The sequence below is a fragment of the Aspergillus luchuensis genome, chromosome 8 (assembly GCF_016861625.1).
Source record: "Aspergillus luchuensis IFO 4308 DNA, chromosome 8, nearly complete sequence".
Lineage (NCBI taxonomy): Eukaryota > Fungi > Ascomycota > Eurotiomycetes > Eurotiales > Aspergillaceae > Aspergillus > Aspergillus luchuensis.
This window is the reverse complement of record NC_054856.1, coordinates 881,190-893,380: the sequence shown is the minus strand read 5'-3', so window position 1 is coordinate 893,380 and position 12,191 is coordinate 881,190. Positions and strand designations below refer to the sequence as shown.

The 12,191-nt window shown below is 46.2% G+C and overlaps 4 protein-coding genes and 2 non-coding genes across 6 annotated transcripts; 2 read left to right on the top strand and 4 right to left on the bottom strand.

Annotated features, from left to right (window-relative positions):
• Nucleotides 1-955: 955 nt before the first annotated feature.
• AKAW2_t80006A lies at nucleotides 956-1,039 on the top strand. Its single transcript has one exon. It is a non-coding gene; the product is annotated as a tRNA-Thr (tRNA).
• Nucleotides 1,040-1,603: 564 nt separating this feature from the next.
• Nucleotides 1,604-3,496, bottom strand: AKAW2_80313S (cytochrome P450; the record flags this gene model as incomplete). Its single annotated transcript, XM_041681319.1, has 7 exons — nucleotides 1,604-1,982; nucleotides 2,041-2,312; nucleotides 2,364-2,608; nucleotides 2,657-2,808; nucleotides 2,857-3,048; nucleotides 3,111-3,240; nucleotides 3,304-3,496. The coding sequence occupies 7 exons, from the start codon at nucleotides 3,494-3,496 to the stop codon at nucleotides 1,604-1,606; spliced, it is 1,563 nt and encodes a 520-aa protein (XP_041548274.1).
• Nucleotides 3,497-5,869: 2,373 nt separating this feature from the next.
• Nucleotides 5,870-6,249, bottom strand: AKAW2_80312S (uncharacterized protein; the record flags this gene model as incomplete). Its single annotated transcript, XM_041681318.1, has 2 exons — nucleotides 5,870-6,072; nucleotides 6,138-6,249. The coding sequence occupies 2 exons, from the start codon at nucleotides 6,247-6,249 to the stop codon at nucleotides 5,870-5,872; spliced, it is 315 nt and encodes a 104-aa protein (XP_041548273.1).
• Nucleotides 6,250-8,299: 2,050 nt separating this feature from the next.
• AKAW2_80311S (uncharacterized protein) lies at nucleotides 8,300-9,463 on the bottom strand (the record flags this gene model as incomplete). Its single annotated transcript, XM_041681317.1, has 1 exon — nucleotides 8,300-9,463. One exon carries the CDS (start codon nucleotides 9,461-9,463, stop codon nucleotides 8,300-8,302), a length of 1,164 nt encoding a protein of 387 aa, XP_041548272.1.
• A 696-nt stretch (nucleotides 9,464-10,159) lies between these two features.
• Nucleotides 10,160-10,239, top strand: AKAW2_t80005A. The gene has a single exon. It is a non-coding gene; the product is annotated as a tRNA-Pro (tRNA).
• Nucleotides 10,240-10,493: 254 nt separating this feature from the next.
• AKAW2_80310S (F-box protein) lies at nucleotides 10,494-11,978 on the bottom strand (the record flags this gene model as incomplete). The annotated part of the gene is made up of 1 exon (XM_041681316.1): nucleotides 10,494-11,978. One exon carries the CDS (start codon nucleotides 11,976-11,978, stop codon nucleotides 10,494-10,496), a length of 1,485 nt encoding a protein of 494 aa, XP_041548271.1.
• Nucleotides 11,979-12,191: the final 213 nt, after the last annotated feature.

Genomic DNA, 12,191 nt, shown 5'->3' with positions numbered 1-12,191 from the left:
TGATAGTATAAAAGGCTTTTGGTACACAACAGTATTGCCAACGTTACGGATATGTGATGTATCTACATGAAAATAGAATAAAAGATAATATTAAAGTTAAGCGAGACTGCATATACTCGACTCTAGTATGCTGGATTGAAGGTGCTAACTTCCTTGCAGCGATGACAGGCGGGCATATTTCTATTCAGGAGAGAAAGAACTAGCAAAATAAGTTTCGAAAGACCAGTGTGAGTCCTTCATCGACACCATGAAATAACTTACACTATTACAATGAGCTTGATTCAAAGCTTATTTTATGCTAAGTCATATGTCGGGGCTCCTCATATGACCTGGCTTATATGCAAGGCAGCCAGCCGGGGACCCCAGTAAGCTGACGGGTAAGAGGCTGTCCTGTATTGTGCCAGAACCCTGAATGCAGGCTGAACAAAATAATATGACGTCTCAAGTCCAGTTTACTTGTTAGTCGCTGCTTTAGGCCCAGCAGGTATCAGCACGGGCGAATTGTTGCTATTGAGTGCGACATATCCGGGCTATTAGTAGCTCGGTAGCCGACGCATCACCCATTGTGTGTTGGATGGAGTCATCTTGAGGAGTATGTCGAGCCTTTCAGCTATTCGGTGTTTATCATGGTCGGCTGACATTCACCATTGCTGGTGGTTCACTCATCTATATTTGAAGCATGACATTGCGATCCTTCGACGAGGCGGACGACATACCATGAGGTAGTGAGACTGAGCCCTCGGACGTCTAGGCACCGGGACTAGACTATAAGTATAGCAGACTACTAGATGTGATTTCTCTTTCAGTATACTCTTATAAGCATTTTATGACTTATTGTAAAAGAGAATGTACCACAATCCGTAAATATGTTCATGGAAGACCGACAAGTCGATTGACAGGTTTAAGTATAGCTCCCCTACATAAAGGTCTACTGTGCTCAAAACTGATAAGAATCGCCTTTATAGCTCAGTGGTAGAGCGCTTGACTTGTATCCTTTACGGTTATCAAGAGGTCCGTGGTTCAATCCCGCGTGGAGGCAATTTCTTTTTTTTTCCGCCCGGCCCCGTTCTGGCTCCTGTGGCTAACTCTTTCTTCCTTCTACCCTAACCCTCCCTCACCCATTTCCACAAAACAAACATCTAAATACCCTGCTAATCTCAACACCTGGAAAATAATATCAACCACAAATCCTTCATCAGTGAATCCCTTGCGCCTGCATCCCAATAATACATTTCCCCACATAATTGCGACCGGATCACACGGAAAATGAATCCGGTCGGTCCGTTCCGTTAAATCGGAGAACGGGACCAATGGAACTCTGTGTAAGGGACAGCAAGCAGCTGCTCTTGAATTATTTTTATCTCGTTTATGGTTGCATTATGCGTGCAACAGGGTACAGCATACGCGTTCTACTTAGCTCCAGATAGACGCGATCGTGTTCATTTATTCATGTATACTGACTGTCTTGGCAGTCCTGATCGCGTTGAACTGATCCTACTCGACGTGTTATATGCTTCACCGTCCAAGCAGACAAGATATTCCTCACACACTTCGCCACATCCCGCCACCATACCTCCGTCAAGCATTCCATCTCTACATGCCCTCAAATCCCCAACTCCTTCGCATGACTCGCCTCCCACGGAAACTCCCTCTCCACGGCCCTCACCAATTCCTCATGCCCCTTACTCCTCGGCTTCAGATCCACCTCGAATGGAACAGGATGGCTAATGGTCCCTGAAGAAAACTCCACCCGAATAGGCACTTCCTTACCATCTCGTACCTTCTTTCGAATATTCAGTACCGCCAGTGCCCGTGCCACAGTGAGAAAAATGCTCTTCTCAGCGAGCAAGCGGCCGGGACAGATGCGGCGGCCGAATCCGAAGGCGTATAGTCGGGGGTCTGGCTCGGGGGTTGCGCCGAGGAAGCGATCCGGGTTGAATGCTTCGGGGTTGTTGTAGTTGGTGGGGTCGTGGGTGAAGGCCCTGGTTTTGGTCAGGTATTAGTTGGAGAGAATGGGAAGAAGGAAGGGAGGATGCGTACCAGACGTTGGGAACGATGATGGCGCCCTTGGGAATAAGGTAGCCGTTGAAGATGTCTTCCTCACTAGAGGCATGGGTTACACTAAGGGGGGTGACTGGGTGCCATCTGAACACTTCTTGGAACACGGCGTTGACGTAGGGGAGATTATTCTGGTCGGAGAGGTCAGGGAGTCGGGATGTTCCTACGACCCGGTCGATTTCTTCTTGAGCCTTCTTTTGGACGGTCGGGTTCAGGGCCATGGCCATGAAGAAGCATGATAAAGCGGAGACAGTCTATGTGTGGTTAGCGGAAATATGGTGATTGTTGGGAGGGTCGAGACGCACCGTATCAGCACCACCTCCGTATAGAGCTCCAGCAGAATACTTGACTACGATTTCCTCTTCCGAGCCTGGAAGGACAGTGTCTTCTTCAAGCAGACTGGAGACATACGATGGCTGATGCGTGCCCTTTGCCATTTGGTTCTTTACGAAGTCGTATGTCTTGTCGTGCATGATGGACAGTCTGTCCTTGTATTCCTTAGCTGTCTCGTTTTCTTTTCCTCCCGGGAACCAGGTGGGAAGGTATTTCACTGCGCTGTCAGCATCTAAGTCTCACTGAGGGAGGATGGGAGACAAACGGAAGGGAACAAAGTTAACCAGCCAAGCTCCTGGAAGAACGACTTGAGAGAAGTCGTCCATCGCCTTTTCGACCAGGTCAACTAGCGGATCTCTCGCATGTGGCTCGATGGTATATCCGTATCCGATCCGCAGGATGATCGCTCCGGACTCTCTATGGTATCATTAGACACATAGCAACTTTTGCAGGCTAAAAGCTTACTTGCGAAGATGATTAACCAAGTTATTCGGTGAATGTATCACGCGCAGAAGAAACCTAGTAACTTCTTTATCAACGATCCCATCGAATTTACCTGCTGCGTTAACAGACCCGAGTTCGCGGTACGTGGCTTTCCGGTAGGCGCGAAACCGGTTGTTGTAGGGGAGAAGACCAAGTGTCTTGTCCCATCCGGATCTTGGTGTGAAGATTAGTCTCTTTTGTTGCTACTGAAGGGTAGGTTAATTCGTGGAACATACAACTCTGCTATGGGAAGATGGGGTCGGGAGGAGTGTTTCGCAGAACGCTTTTCCAACATCTCCAGAGCCATATCGGCATCATTCAGGACAACAAGAGTCTGTCCGAAGACAGTGATGGAGCTGATTGGACCTGAAGTATAATGTCAGTATCATCATGGCACAGGTTCCAGGAAATATTTGATGGGGATTATACCATATTTCTCCTTATGATCCAACCAATGCTGCCAGTCCTTTGAACCGGGCGGCGGAAGGTCCTTAATATTGCCGATAATGGGCTTTGGAGGAGGCCCTGGGGGCAGTGGCGCAGATGCTTTCTTAGGTCCAAGAAAGACATAGAGAAAGTAGATGGACGCGAATCCAACAAGAAGGCTAACTATGGACAACATGGTTGCAGTCCAAAGCTATGAAATCCAGTGAGGAGGAATAGAAAAGGACTAGAATGTGGGAGAAGCATTGAGAACATGTGTCTGCAGCGATGGCTGAAGCTGGAGGCAAAGCAGGGCAACCGGGCGGGGAAATCGGGGACACCAGCAGCTAGTAGTTCCTGCTGCTGCATATTCCAACATAATCCTGCAGAAAGGGATTGGATGGAAGGGGTGCAGATGCGCCACCATCGTGATAACGCACTGAGCTACTGTAGCTGAAGTGGAACAACGGCCTCGGTATTATTATCCCCCAGACTTGCCATTGGTGGCAGGGAAGCCGGTCTTCAGCCCTCCCTTTTGGGTGGCGTTAGACTACTCAGCCTGAATAGGATTGTCGGGATTTGAAATGAATTCAGACTACAATTTAGGTGAGATTGCTTATATTTTTAAACCTAAAGGGATGCTACGGTTGATAGAATTTAGCATTGCCAACGTTGGAAGTCAGATGGGGGAGGTGTAGGGTCAAAGCGCCGGTTGATCGTTGCCATCGCCGTTACTTGGATAGAGGGGTAAAAAGGCAACAAATATGGTGTATCTTGAAATCCTTTACCTGAACACAGTCGCATTCCAACTTCTGGCCATTACGAGCCACTGCGACAAGCAACCACTATCCCTTGTTGCTCTTTGCCACCAGGCGCCCCTTCTGGGGGTATCCGATACCCTATCAGTTGCACCCGCTATACTCCAGGAAAATGGATGGTGGGGGAGGGGGCGCAAATCTTATCCTCACGGAACTCTACTCTGAACAATGGGTGTGCCTGCTCTCATATAATTTTTCAAGTCTGAGTATTCTGGGCTCCAGCCGCTGTACCAAAGTGGAGACTGCTCTGCTTATTTTGTCTAAAATGACTGCATATATTTAAAGAACTAGCGAGAAGTCTAGTGATAAGATTTTTGGAAGAGTCAACAGGCAGCCTATACATATCTAGTCAGATTTCAACGCAGCAACCTTGATATTGCTTGAGAAGTAAAGCCTTTATCAATCTGATAAGTATGTTAGCAGGAATAAAAATCTTATAAAGAATAGTCTTACCAGCTTGTCCCCGAGATATACTTTATAAAGGTTATCCTACTCATCCGATGCTCTTATAATAGTCGCGAAAAGACACTCTCGTAGCGAGACTTTCTCCGCGGTTGATTGCGTTGTTGTGCTTATTTATGCTTTTGTCTATATCCATTGCTCTTATAGATTGGTCAGAGCAGAATTCTAAATAATCCTCGAAGGGTGTGTTTCATTATCCACCTAGCTGTGTATCGGGCTTTGATGCTCTGTGTGCTTTTGTAATATAAACAAAAATTTGAAAATATGAAGAAGAGTAGATTTAATCTTAGTTTAGTGACCCATCTGGGATGCCAGAATGAGGGTTTCTACCATTACTGATTTGATATCATAGGAGCAATACAAGAGTACTTAGTACCCCTTTCGTTCTGGGAGCAGCAAACCCGCTCCTCGGGCTAATCAACGTGACCCATAAGCAGTAATAAGTTTTGGGGAGTTTTAGCTATTACTCGATGCTCATTCATCAATACATAGCCTGGCTCTCGAGGAGCTGTCTCAGCTTCGATTATAGCATATAAGATCCATGGCACATCATTGATAAGTAGTGAACGGGGCTCCGCAAATTCGGCCCAGAGCCGAAAGCGCGATGGTGTAAGGCTAGATTAATTAGACAAAGATATTGGACAGTTCCCAACTAAGTGGATGGAATATTATGCAACTTTAATACCCGCAGGAAAGTCCAGGGCTATTGATTATACTAAAAATATTCCACAAAAAGAGACAGAGGATCTGAGGCAGCTGTTATATAGCAATTGCTAGCTATGATGCAGTTACTATTCACTATCTGGCTCGCCAGTTTCGTAGTTTATTATTCACCATACGCAGTGCACGTATATTCTCAGGAGATGCTTCAATTTGAGTATCTCACTTCTATGGCACTTCCGGCTACTTTATCTCAGTACACATCTGCTTGCTATTTACCAAGTCACCTGGTGTCTATATTAACCAATTTTCTGTGAGGTAAACTGCCGCTCTCGCGTAAGATGCGTCGATGATTGACAACAAGCAAATTGTAGTTGACAAAGAATTGCTTCTCTGTTCTACCCGGCTGCTTAATGACCATATGCATAGTGCCTGATACTAACAGTGTTCCGACATAAGAGGCCTAAGTACAGCGTAATTTGACATCTTGACATTGTCTCCAAGCACACTATGCCGAAAGTCCAAAGAACACTCGCAACAGGAGAACACTGAGCCCATCTGCTACCACACCATCATCATCACCACCACCATGACACCAACGATGCCATACCAAAGGCCCATGCGAGACATACTCAGAAAGTACAGTAATCGTTATGCCCAGCACCTGCGTTGTTACACCCCCAGGTGCATTCTTTCTCAACAGTGATCGATCCACCACTGCCACATGCAAACAGGAATGAGGGGTTGTCTATCATAAATCCAGGAGGAAGAGAGGCCCCGCTGAAGCCGTACGCTTTTATAGCCTGCGGGATCAGGGTGGAATACTTGGTGTAGTCTAAACAATGTCGAATTTGTTAACAAACTCTCACAATAAATGGCTTATAAACAGGATCATTTTACCGATGTCTATCAAGACACTTTGGCAGTACTTCATGCCTTCAGTGCAGTCGGTAGCCTGGACTGAGACTGCCAGGGCCAGGGTGCTGGCGACGAGGGTGGATAAGAGCTTCATTGTCGTAGATGTAGGATCGAACTGGGTGTTCTTATAGAGACGTTGCTTGAGGAGAGTACTGTGCTGGGATAATTCTTTGAGATGTTGAGTTGGTTCATATGTTGTGAGTAGGGGAAGCAGGGGCTATATATACCTTAGATTGTAGCTATCGGATAATTGTATCCCGAATTGGCATTTCTTTTTCTCGGTGTGATAACTACATTATTGTGGTAACTAGGGTATTGTGGCAACTTTTGATGCAAATCGAATCACAATCTTGCATCAATATACGTAGTACAATAGGCACACCTTCCCCACAGTAGTATCGCCCTGTAGATCACTGCTCAAACCCCGATTATAATGTAACATGGACGGGAGTACCTGTGGCTAGCAACGCAGATATCCTGGTCGTAGATGACATACTTGGCTAGACCTAGCAGCATTCATACAGGGGTTTGTGATCGCGAGTATCTCAAGAGAATGCGAAAGTAGTTGTTGTGTTACCAACATTTACTAACACCAGGCGCTTCTGCTTGGGTCTAGAGCTCACAATTCTCTTTTGAAGAAGAACTACCTGGCTTGATTGATCGCCTACAGAACCCAGTAACGGATACATCGGGAAGCCACTTGCGCTATGATACACGTGAATAAGAGTAAGCCAAGCAGCCCCACATTGGAAAGGAGATCGGGATTTGCAGAAGGCACCGAAGATCGACTCAGCCCCAGGGTATGCGTGATGGCCCACTATTGTGATTAACGGGAAGATGGTTCAGTGCCATATGGCAATCGGAACCAGTCAGTGGCCATAGATGCTAGTGTCAGGAACTTGTATCTGCTGACGAGCGGCGGGGTTGAAAGCTATAGCATAAAATAATCTGCCGCTCACGCCGGTGATATTCGGAAAGTGTTGTAGGCTAGAATGGTCCCATTGCCATCCATTCCCTAGGCCCTGGGTAGATCGTATAGTACAATAGACAATGTAGGAGCATCGTTGGTTGATATTATTCTGTTGATGTCGAAAACCTGCATACATCGAAGTTTATAGGTCATGCTTTGTTGGGACTTTGAATAAGTTGTTAACACAAAAAATCCATTTCCTGATCGACTGAAGGCCTAAGTAGTAGGTAACATTTCGGGGGGTTCAAAGAAGATAATAATGTTACAAGAAACATTCATACATATCTTAGCCGATCGATCCTTTTTGCATATCCCAGGCAATGTCCAGCTTTGATGGCTGAAGGGCTCCTAGTACTAGCTGCCACTATAGTGTTCTCCATCGTGCACATGCCCTCAAGCAACTATACCGGGACAGGCAATCCCGAGGAGGCCCTAAATGATTGCTGTTCAGCTGCTCCACTTCTTATTATGCATCGGGCTCTATAGTGTGTGCGGCTAACCACAATGTACCGAGGTTTATCCCAAAACCAACAGAATAACTAACAAGCTGATAGAATATATCAGTGGAGAGAGTATTATGATCAGCAAACATGCAGGATATCGCACTTATTCTCTGTTTTTTGATTATTGTCGGGATCTGTTGATATAATCTACTGCTCCCCGCTCTTTTCTTTCAACTTTTCTCGGGTTTAGTGGGTCATATACCATGTGATCGCCTTCAGTTGGATGATGGCAGTCCTCGTCCTGGGGGTTATCATAGTTACAAAGAATATACAGAAATGGGCTGCTTGCTATTATCGAGACATTTCACATTACGATTCATTATGAGTTATACAAACGGCAACAAGAGGTTACAGGAACATACTGAATCGTGATGACTGGACTAGACCATTCACATAAAAAGTAGTAGCGGTAATTATGGATTCTTCTTTGTTGGTTTATTAGATCAATCGGTATTTGTCAAGAGGAAGACACATTTGTCAAGCACAATCATAAAGCCCCAAACACATCCTGCAAAATGATAGCCCAAACCATCTTCTATAACCCTTGTAGCATGCACCGCTCATGAAATGAGCAAAAGACTAAACCCATGTTTGTAACCTATACCATGCATCATCAACCGTCACAACAATCTCATACCCCATAAGTAGAGCACATAATAAGGAGCTCTACCTCAAAGGTAATCCGAGACTTGGATACCATCTTCGACAATAGACTTCAGTGTCTCAAAGTCATCGGGAATATCCTCCCATCCTCCTTTTGCAAACTCCGCCCATTTCTTCAAGTATTCAGGCTGTTCAAGGCAGAAAATAACGATATCTTTCGTGGCAACAGCATCCTGCAGCGCACTGTGCCCTTTAGAACCATCTTGGATAGACCTGTCGAGGAACACCCTCGACAGCGTCTTCAACGACCAAGTCCTCCTAAATCGCTGGGTTTCCCATCTGGGCCTGAACACAGCTTCTGCCGTTAGGATAGTCGAGTCGACTATTTTGGGGTGGATCATCCCAAGGCAGTTTAAATCATTCTTTATATCGTGCCCAATCAGCACGGTATCACTATCAATATAGTCCCACAGGGCGCGTCTCGCCCCCATCCACCCACGCAGGGCGTCGCCGTTAGCTATGGCCTTCTTCATAGCTCTGAACGTGATCCCACTGTAGCGAGTACACCAGTTGAATATCTTCCTCTGGGGATTAACGTAACTATCGACGAGGACTTCACCAGTTAAAAAGTCCACGGCAGCGAGATAGGCAATGACTTGTCGTCCTTTCTCTGCTTGCACCATTTCACAGTCGATGACCACTGCGTCTCTGGCTGTGCGATTGCCAGGTTTGCCCTGGTGGCGACGATTATGGCCACCCAGTGTGCGCTTGAACAGGTCCAGGCGGATTATCCCCTTCCATTGGGGACTATCTGATTTTGGACGTGGAGTTGTGACCAAGCCCTCGGTTCTGAGACGAGCCGGTGAGTGGCATTTTGCCTGAAGTCTTTTCAGTAAGTCTTCCTGGTTCAGGGCTTTCGAAGTACTCTGACCATTCTTTTCCTCCAATGATAATTTCGATATTTCTGACGACAGTGTATCAATGCTTGAAACAGAGGAGGGGATATTAGACTCCGGGGTCATTGCTGCAGAAGAAGAGGATTCCATGTTGAAGGTAGGAATGAAGTCGTCGTAGTCAAATCTTTGAACTTTGCAGGAGACGATCTTGGCTAAGAACAACTTCAGGAAGTTTTTCTTGAGTCGCGATCCCAGACCCTGTCTGGGGTTATATGTCCAAGCATTCTCTGATTTTTGCACAGCTGGCTCATCTTCTAGAATGTATTTGCCAAGCATACTGGGTAGTTGTAAACGGTTTGTGCCGATCGCAGCACTGGGTTACAGGTATAACCGACAGCTACGCACAGGGGAAGCCGTGAATATTACTGGAATTAACACTGAAATTAACGGTATTCATGCACTTGTTGAGGGTTAATTAGGGCTCGAGGGAACTCAGGTTTGCGAGCGAAAAGGATTGGTTGATAATAGTTATTGGGGCGTAGTTAATTACCGATTTCAGTGTTTGTGAATGTCTCATATTGCCACTAGACGTGAATTGGCCCCCGACTTAGAACCCCAAGGTCATGAAGGACACTCTTCCAGGTCATTTCAGCATCATGTAGAGAAAATTCAAATCGTATTCTGCAGGATGTAAGGATCATTGGGAGCGTCACTTTGACTGGTACTTCCCATCACACTACTATGCTCGACAAGGGAAAGGATATAGCTGCTATAGTTGAGAATATATTCCGACATCGTATTATGCATATCGTCAAGTATAACAGATTTTTCGCCTGACAGACAAGAAATGTATCCCTTGCAATTTTTGTTCATAGCTAGGATAATAATTAATTCGGGATTCGTCCAGGCCAGAAAACCTACATTTATTGTCTTACCCGTTAATGTCTGTCGCTTCCAGAACTTCTGTGGTACTGGCTTACTACTTTCTTCCTCTGCGTATAAAGCATACCAAGCTTATAAATTTTCAAATCAGCCCGGATGGTCTAGTGGTATGATTCCTGCTTCGGGATTTGAAATGCAGGAGGCCCCGCGTTCGAATCGCGGTTCGGGCCCGATCTTTTTTGTTTTCTTGGAACCCTTACAGCTTTCCGAGGTAGACATGTAATTTACTAGTTCCAACAGTCATCTATGGGGAATATACTGGTTGCGCGAGATCATTCATTTGTTGTGATATGCGGTTACACTAGAGTCAAGGTCTTCCTAAGGTTAGCGGCAAAGGAAGTGCACAAGGAGGATCATTCAAAGAGTTCCTTTGAAGCAAGATGAAAGATTGGTTTGCTTGAACTGTAGAAGCACTAAAGCCTAATTAAGGAAGTCCATAATGTTCCTGGTCAAATACAAGAAACGAAGTGAATCCATGTGTTCCCTGGGGTGCACCCTGATACTCTGTGCTGAACTGAAATCCCTTCTGGATGTCACAAGCGTCAAATTCACGTCTGTGAACAAAGACACCCCTTGTACACAAATAGTAATTTGTATTGCTCGGGTCACTGCGGTCGTCATTGTCTTCGGCTGGCCTTAGATTCAAAGCCTGTCCTGCCTCGGAAATACTCGCCAAAACAACCCTCGTCAAAGACGGCATCTTCCTGATTTGCGTGAAGACAGGCTCCCATAACCCAGAGACAAGGTTCACTTTCTCGAGCCACAGGATTTCAAGATCGGGATGGTTGCGTAGGAATTCTAGCAGGGAGTCTGAAGTGGCGTAGATACCGAGCAGATGGAGTCTCCTCAGCCGTCGAAGACGGACCTTGCTAGCAATGTATTCAAACAGCCGATGGTATAGGCTTACATCCCCAATCACTGTACAACGGAGCTTAAGGGTCAAGGTCTCTAGGTTTGGCATGTTCTGCAGTAATCGAGCGACGCCAGGATAGTTGTTCTCAAAGTTCACTTCGGGATCATGACTCGCAAGAAGAGCCCCCGGCCTGAGTCCGTGCCAGCTTCGGCGGGTTTCACGCTCCCATCTTTCCATTTCGGCTTTCCGTTTCGATAGCCTCTCTGAATTGGCATCTACTCGCGTTGATAGATCGATTGAAAAGTTCTTGATCGACTGGCCCGAGGTAAAGGTACAAGCGGCTTTGTCGAGGGTGAGCATATGGGCGGTTATTTCGTTGGTTGGAATGGCTGAGCGTATTGGGCTTCTAAATACCGTGAGGCTATTGAGTTCGATAGTGCTTTTTGCAATAGCAGACATGGCTATGTGATAGACCTGGGTTGCTTTACACCAAACAGCATACCAGTCACCTCGGGACCTGAATAAATCTGGCCGTGGGGAATAAGTGCCTTTGGCTTCCATAGCAATGAAGTTAAGCATTCCAAAATTGTTTAATATGGCTGTCAGTGTCGGCACGGCGTGGTCTTCATGGGCGAGCTGGTGTCTCGCAGACTCTTCCTCCAACCATGCTAGATCTGCCTCTGCTTGGACCACCTCATCCATGGTACAATCTCTTGCTGTTATCCAGGGAATACTATCCTCATCTTCGCATCGACTGGTCCTGAGAACCTTCTGGAGGAGAAAACTGTCGTAGACTGCTGCGATTATAGTCAAATCCTTGACAGCTGGGCGCATGATGTCATGGCAGGAGAGAGCACTGAGGGACTCCAGGCTCCGTGGGGTCAGATCAGTAGATTGGTGGCGCATAAATGATTTGAAGCGTGGGCCCAAGCATAGTTGACTCCATGTTCTGTCGGTTAATCGAAGGGATTTGATGGTTTCCAGGTCGAGGTACTCGAGGATCTCGTCCACCACAACAATCGGGAGATACAAAGTATCCTTTGGGATAGATCCCATGGCGTTGAAGTACTAACTGGGAGATGTATAGGAGCTGCTGATCCATATAAGAAAAAGAGTCTAAAGTTTGTGATCTCTGGAAGTTCTGATCACAACGGTTGTGTCTGCCCAGCTCCCTCAACGATCGTCAAATAACGCGACCTGAACGGTGAATAATATGTTAACGAAAGTTACTGCATATTCAATTGCTAGTGTTACCATACCCCCTTCCAA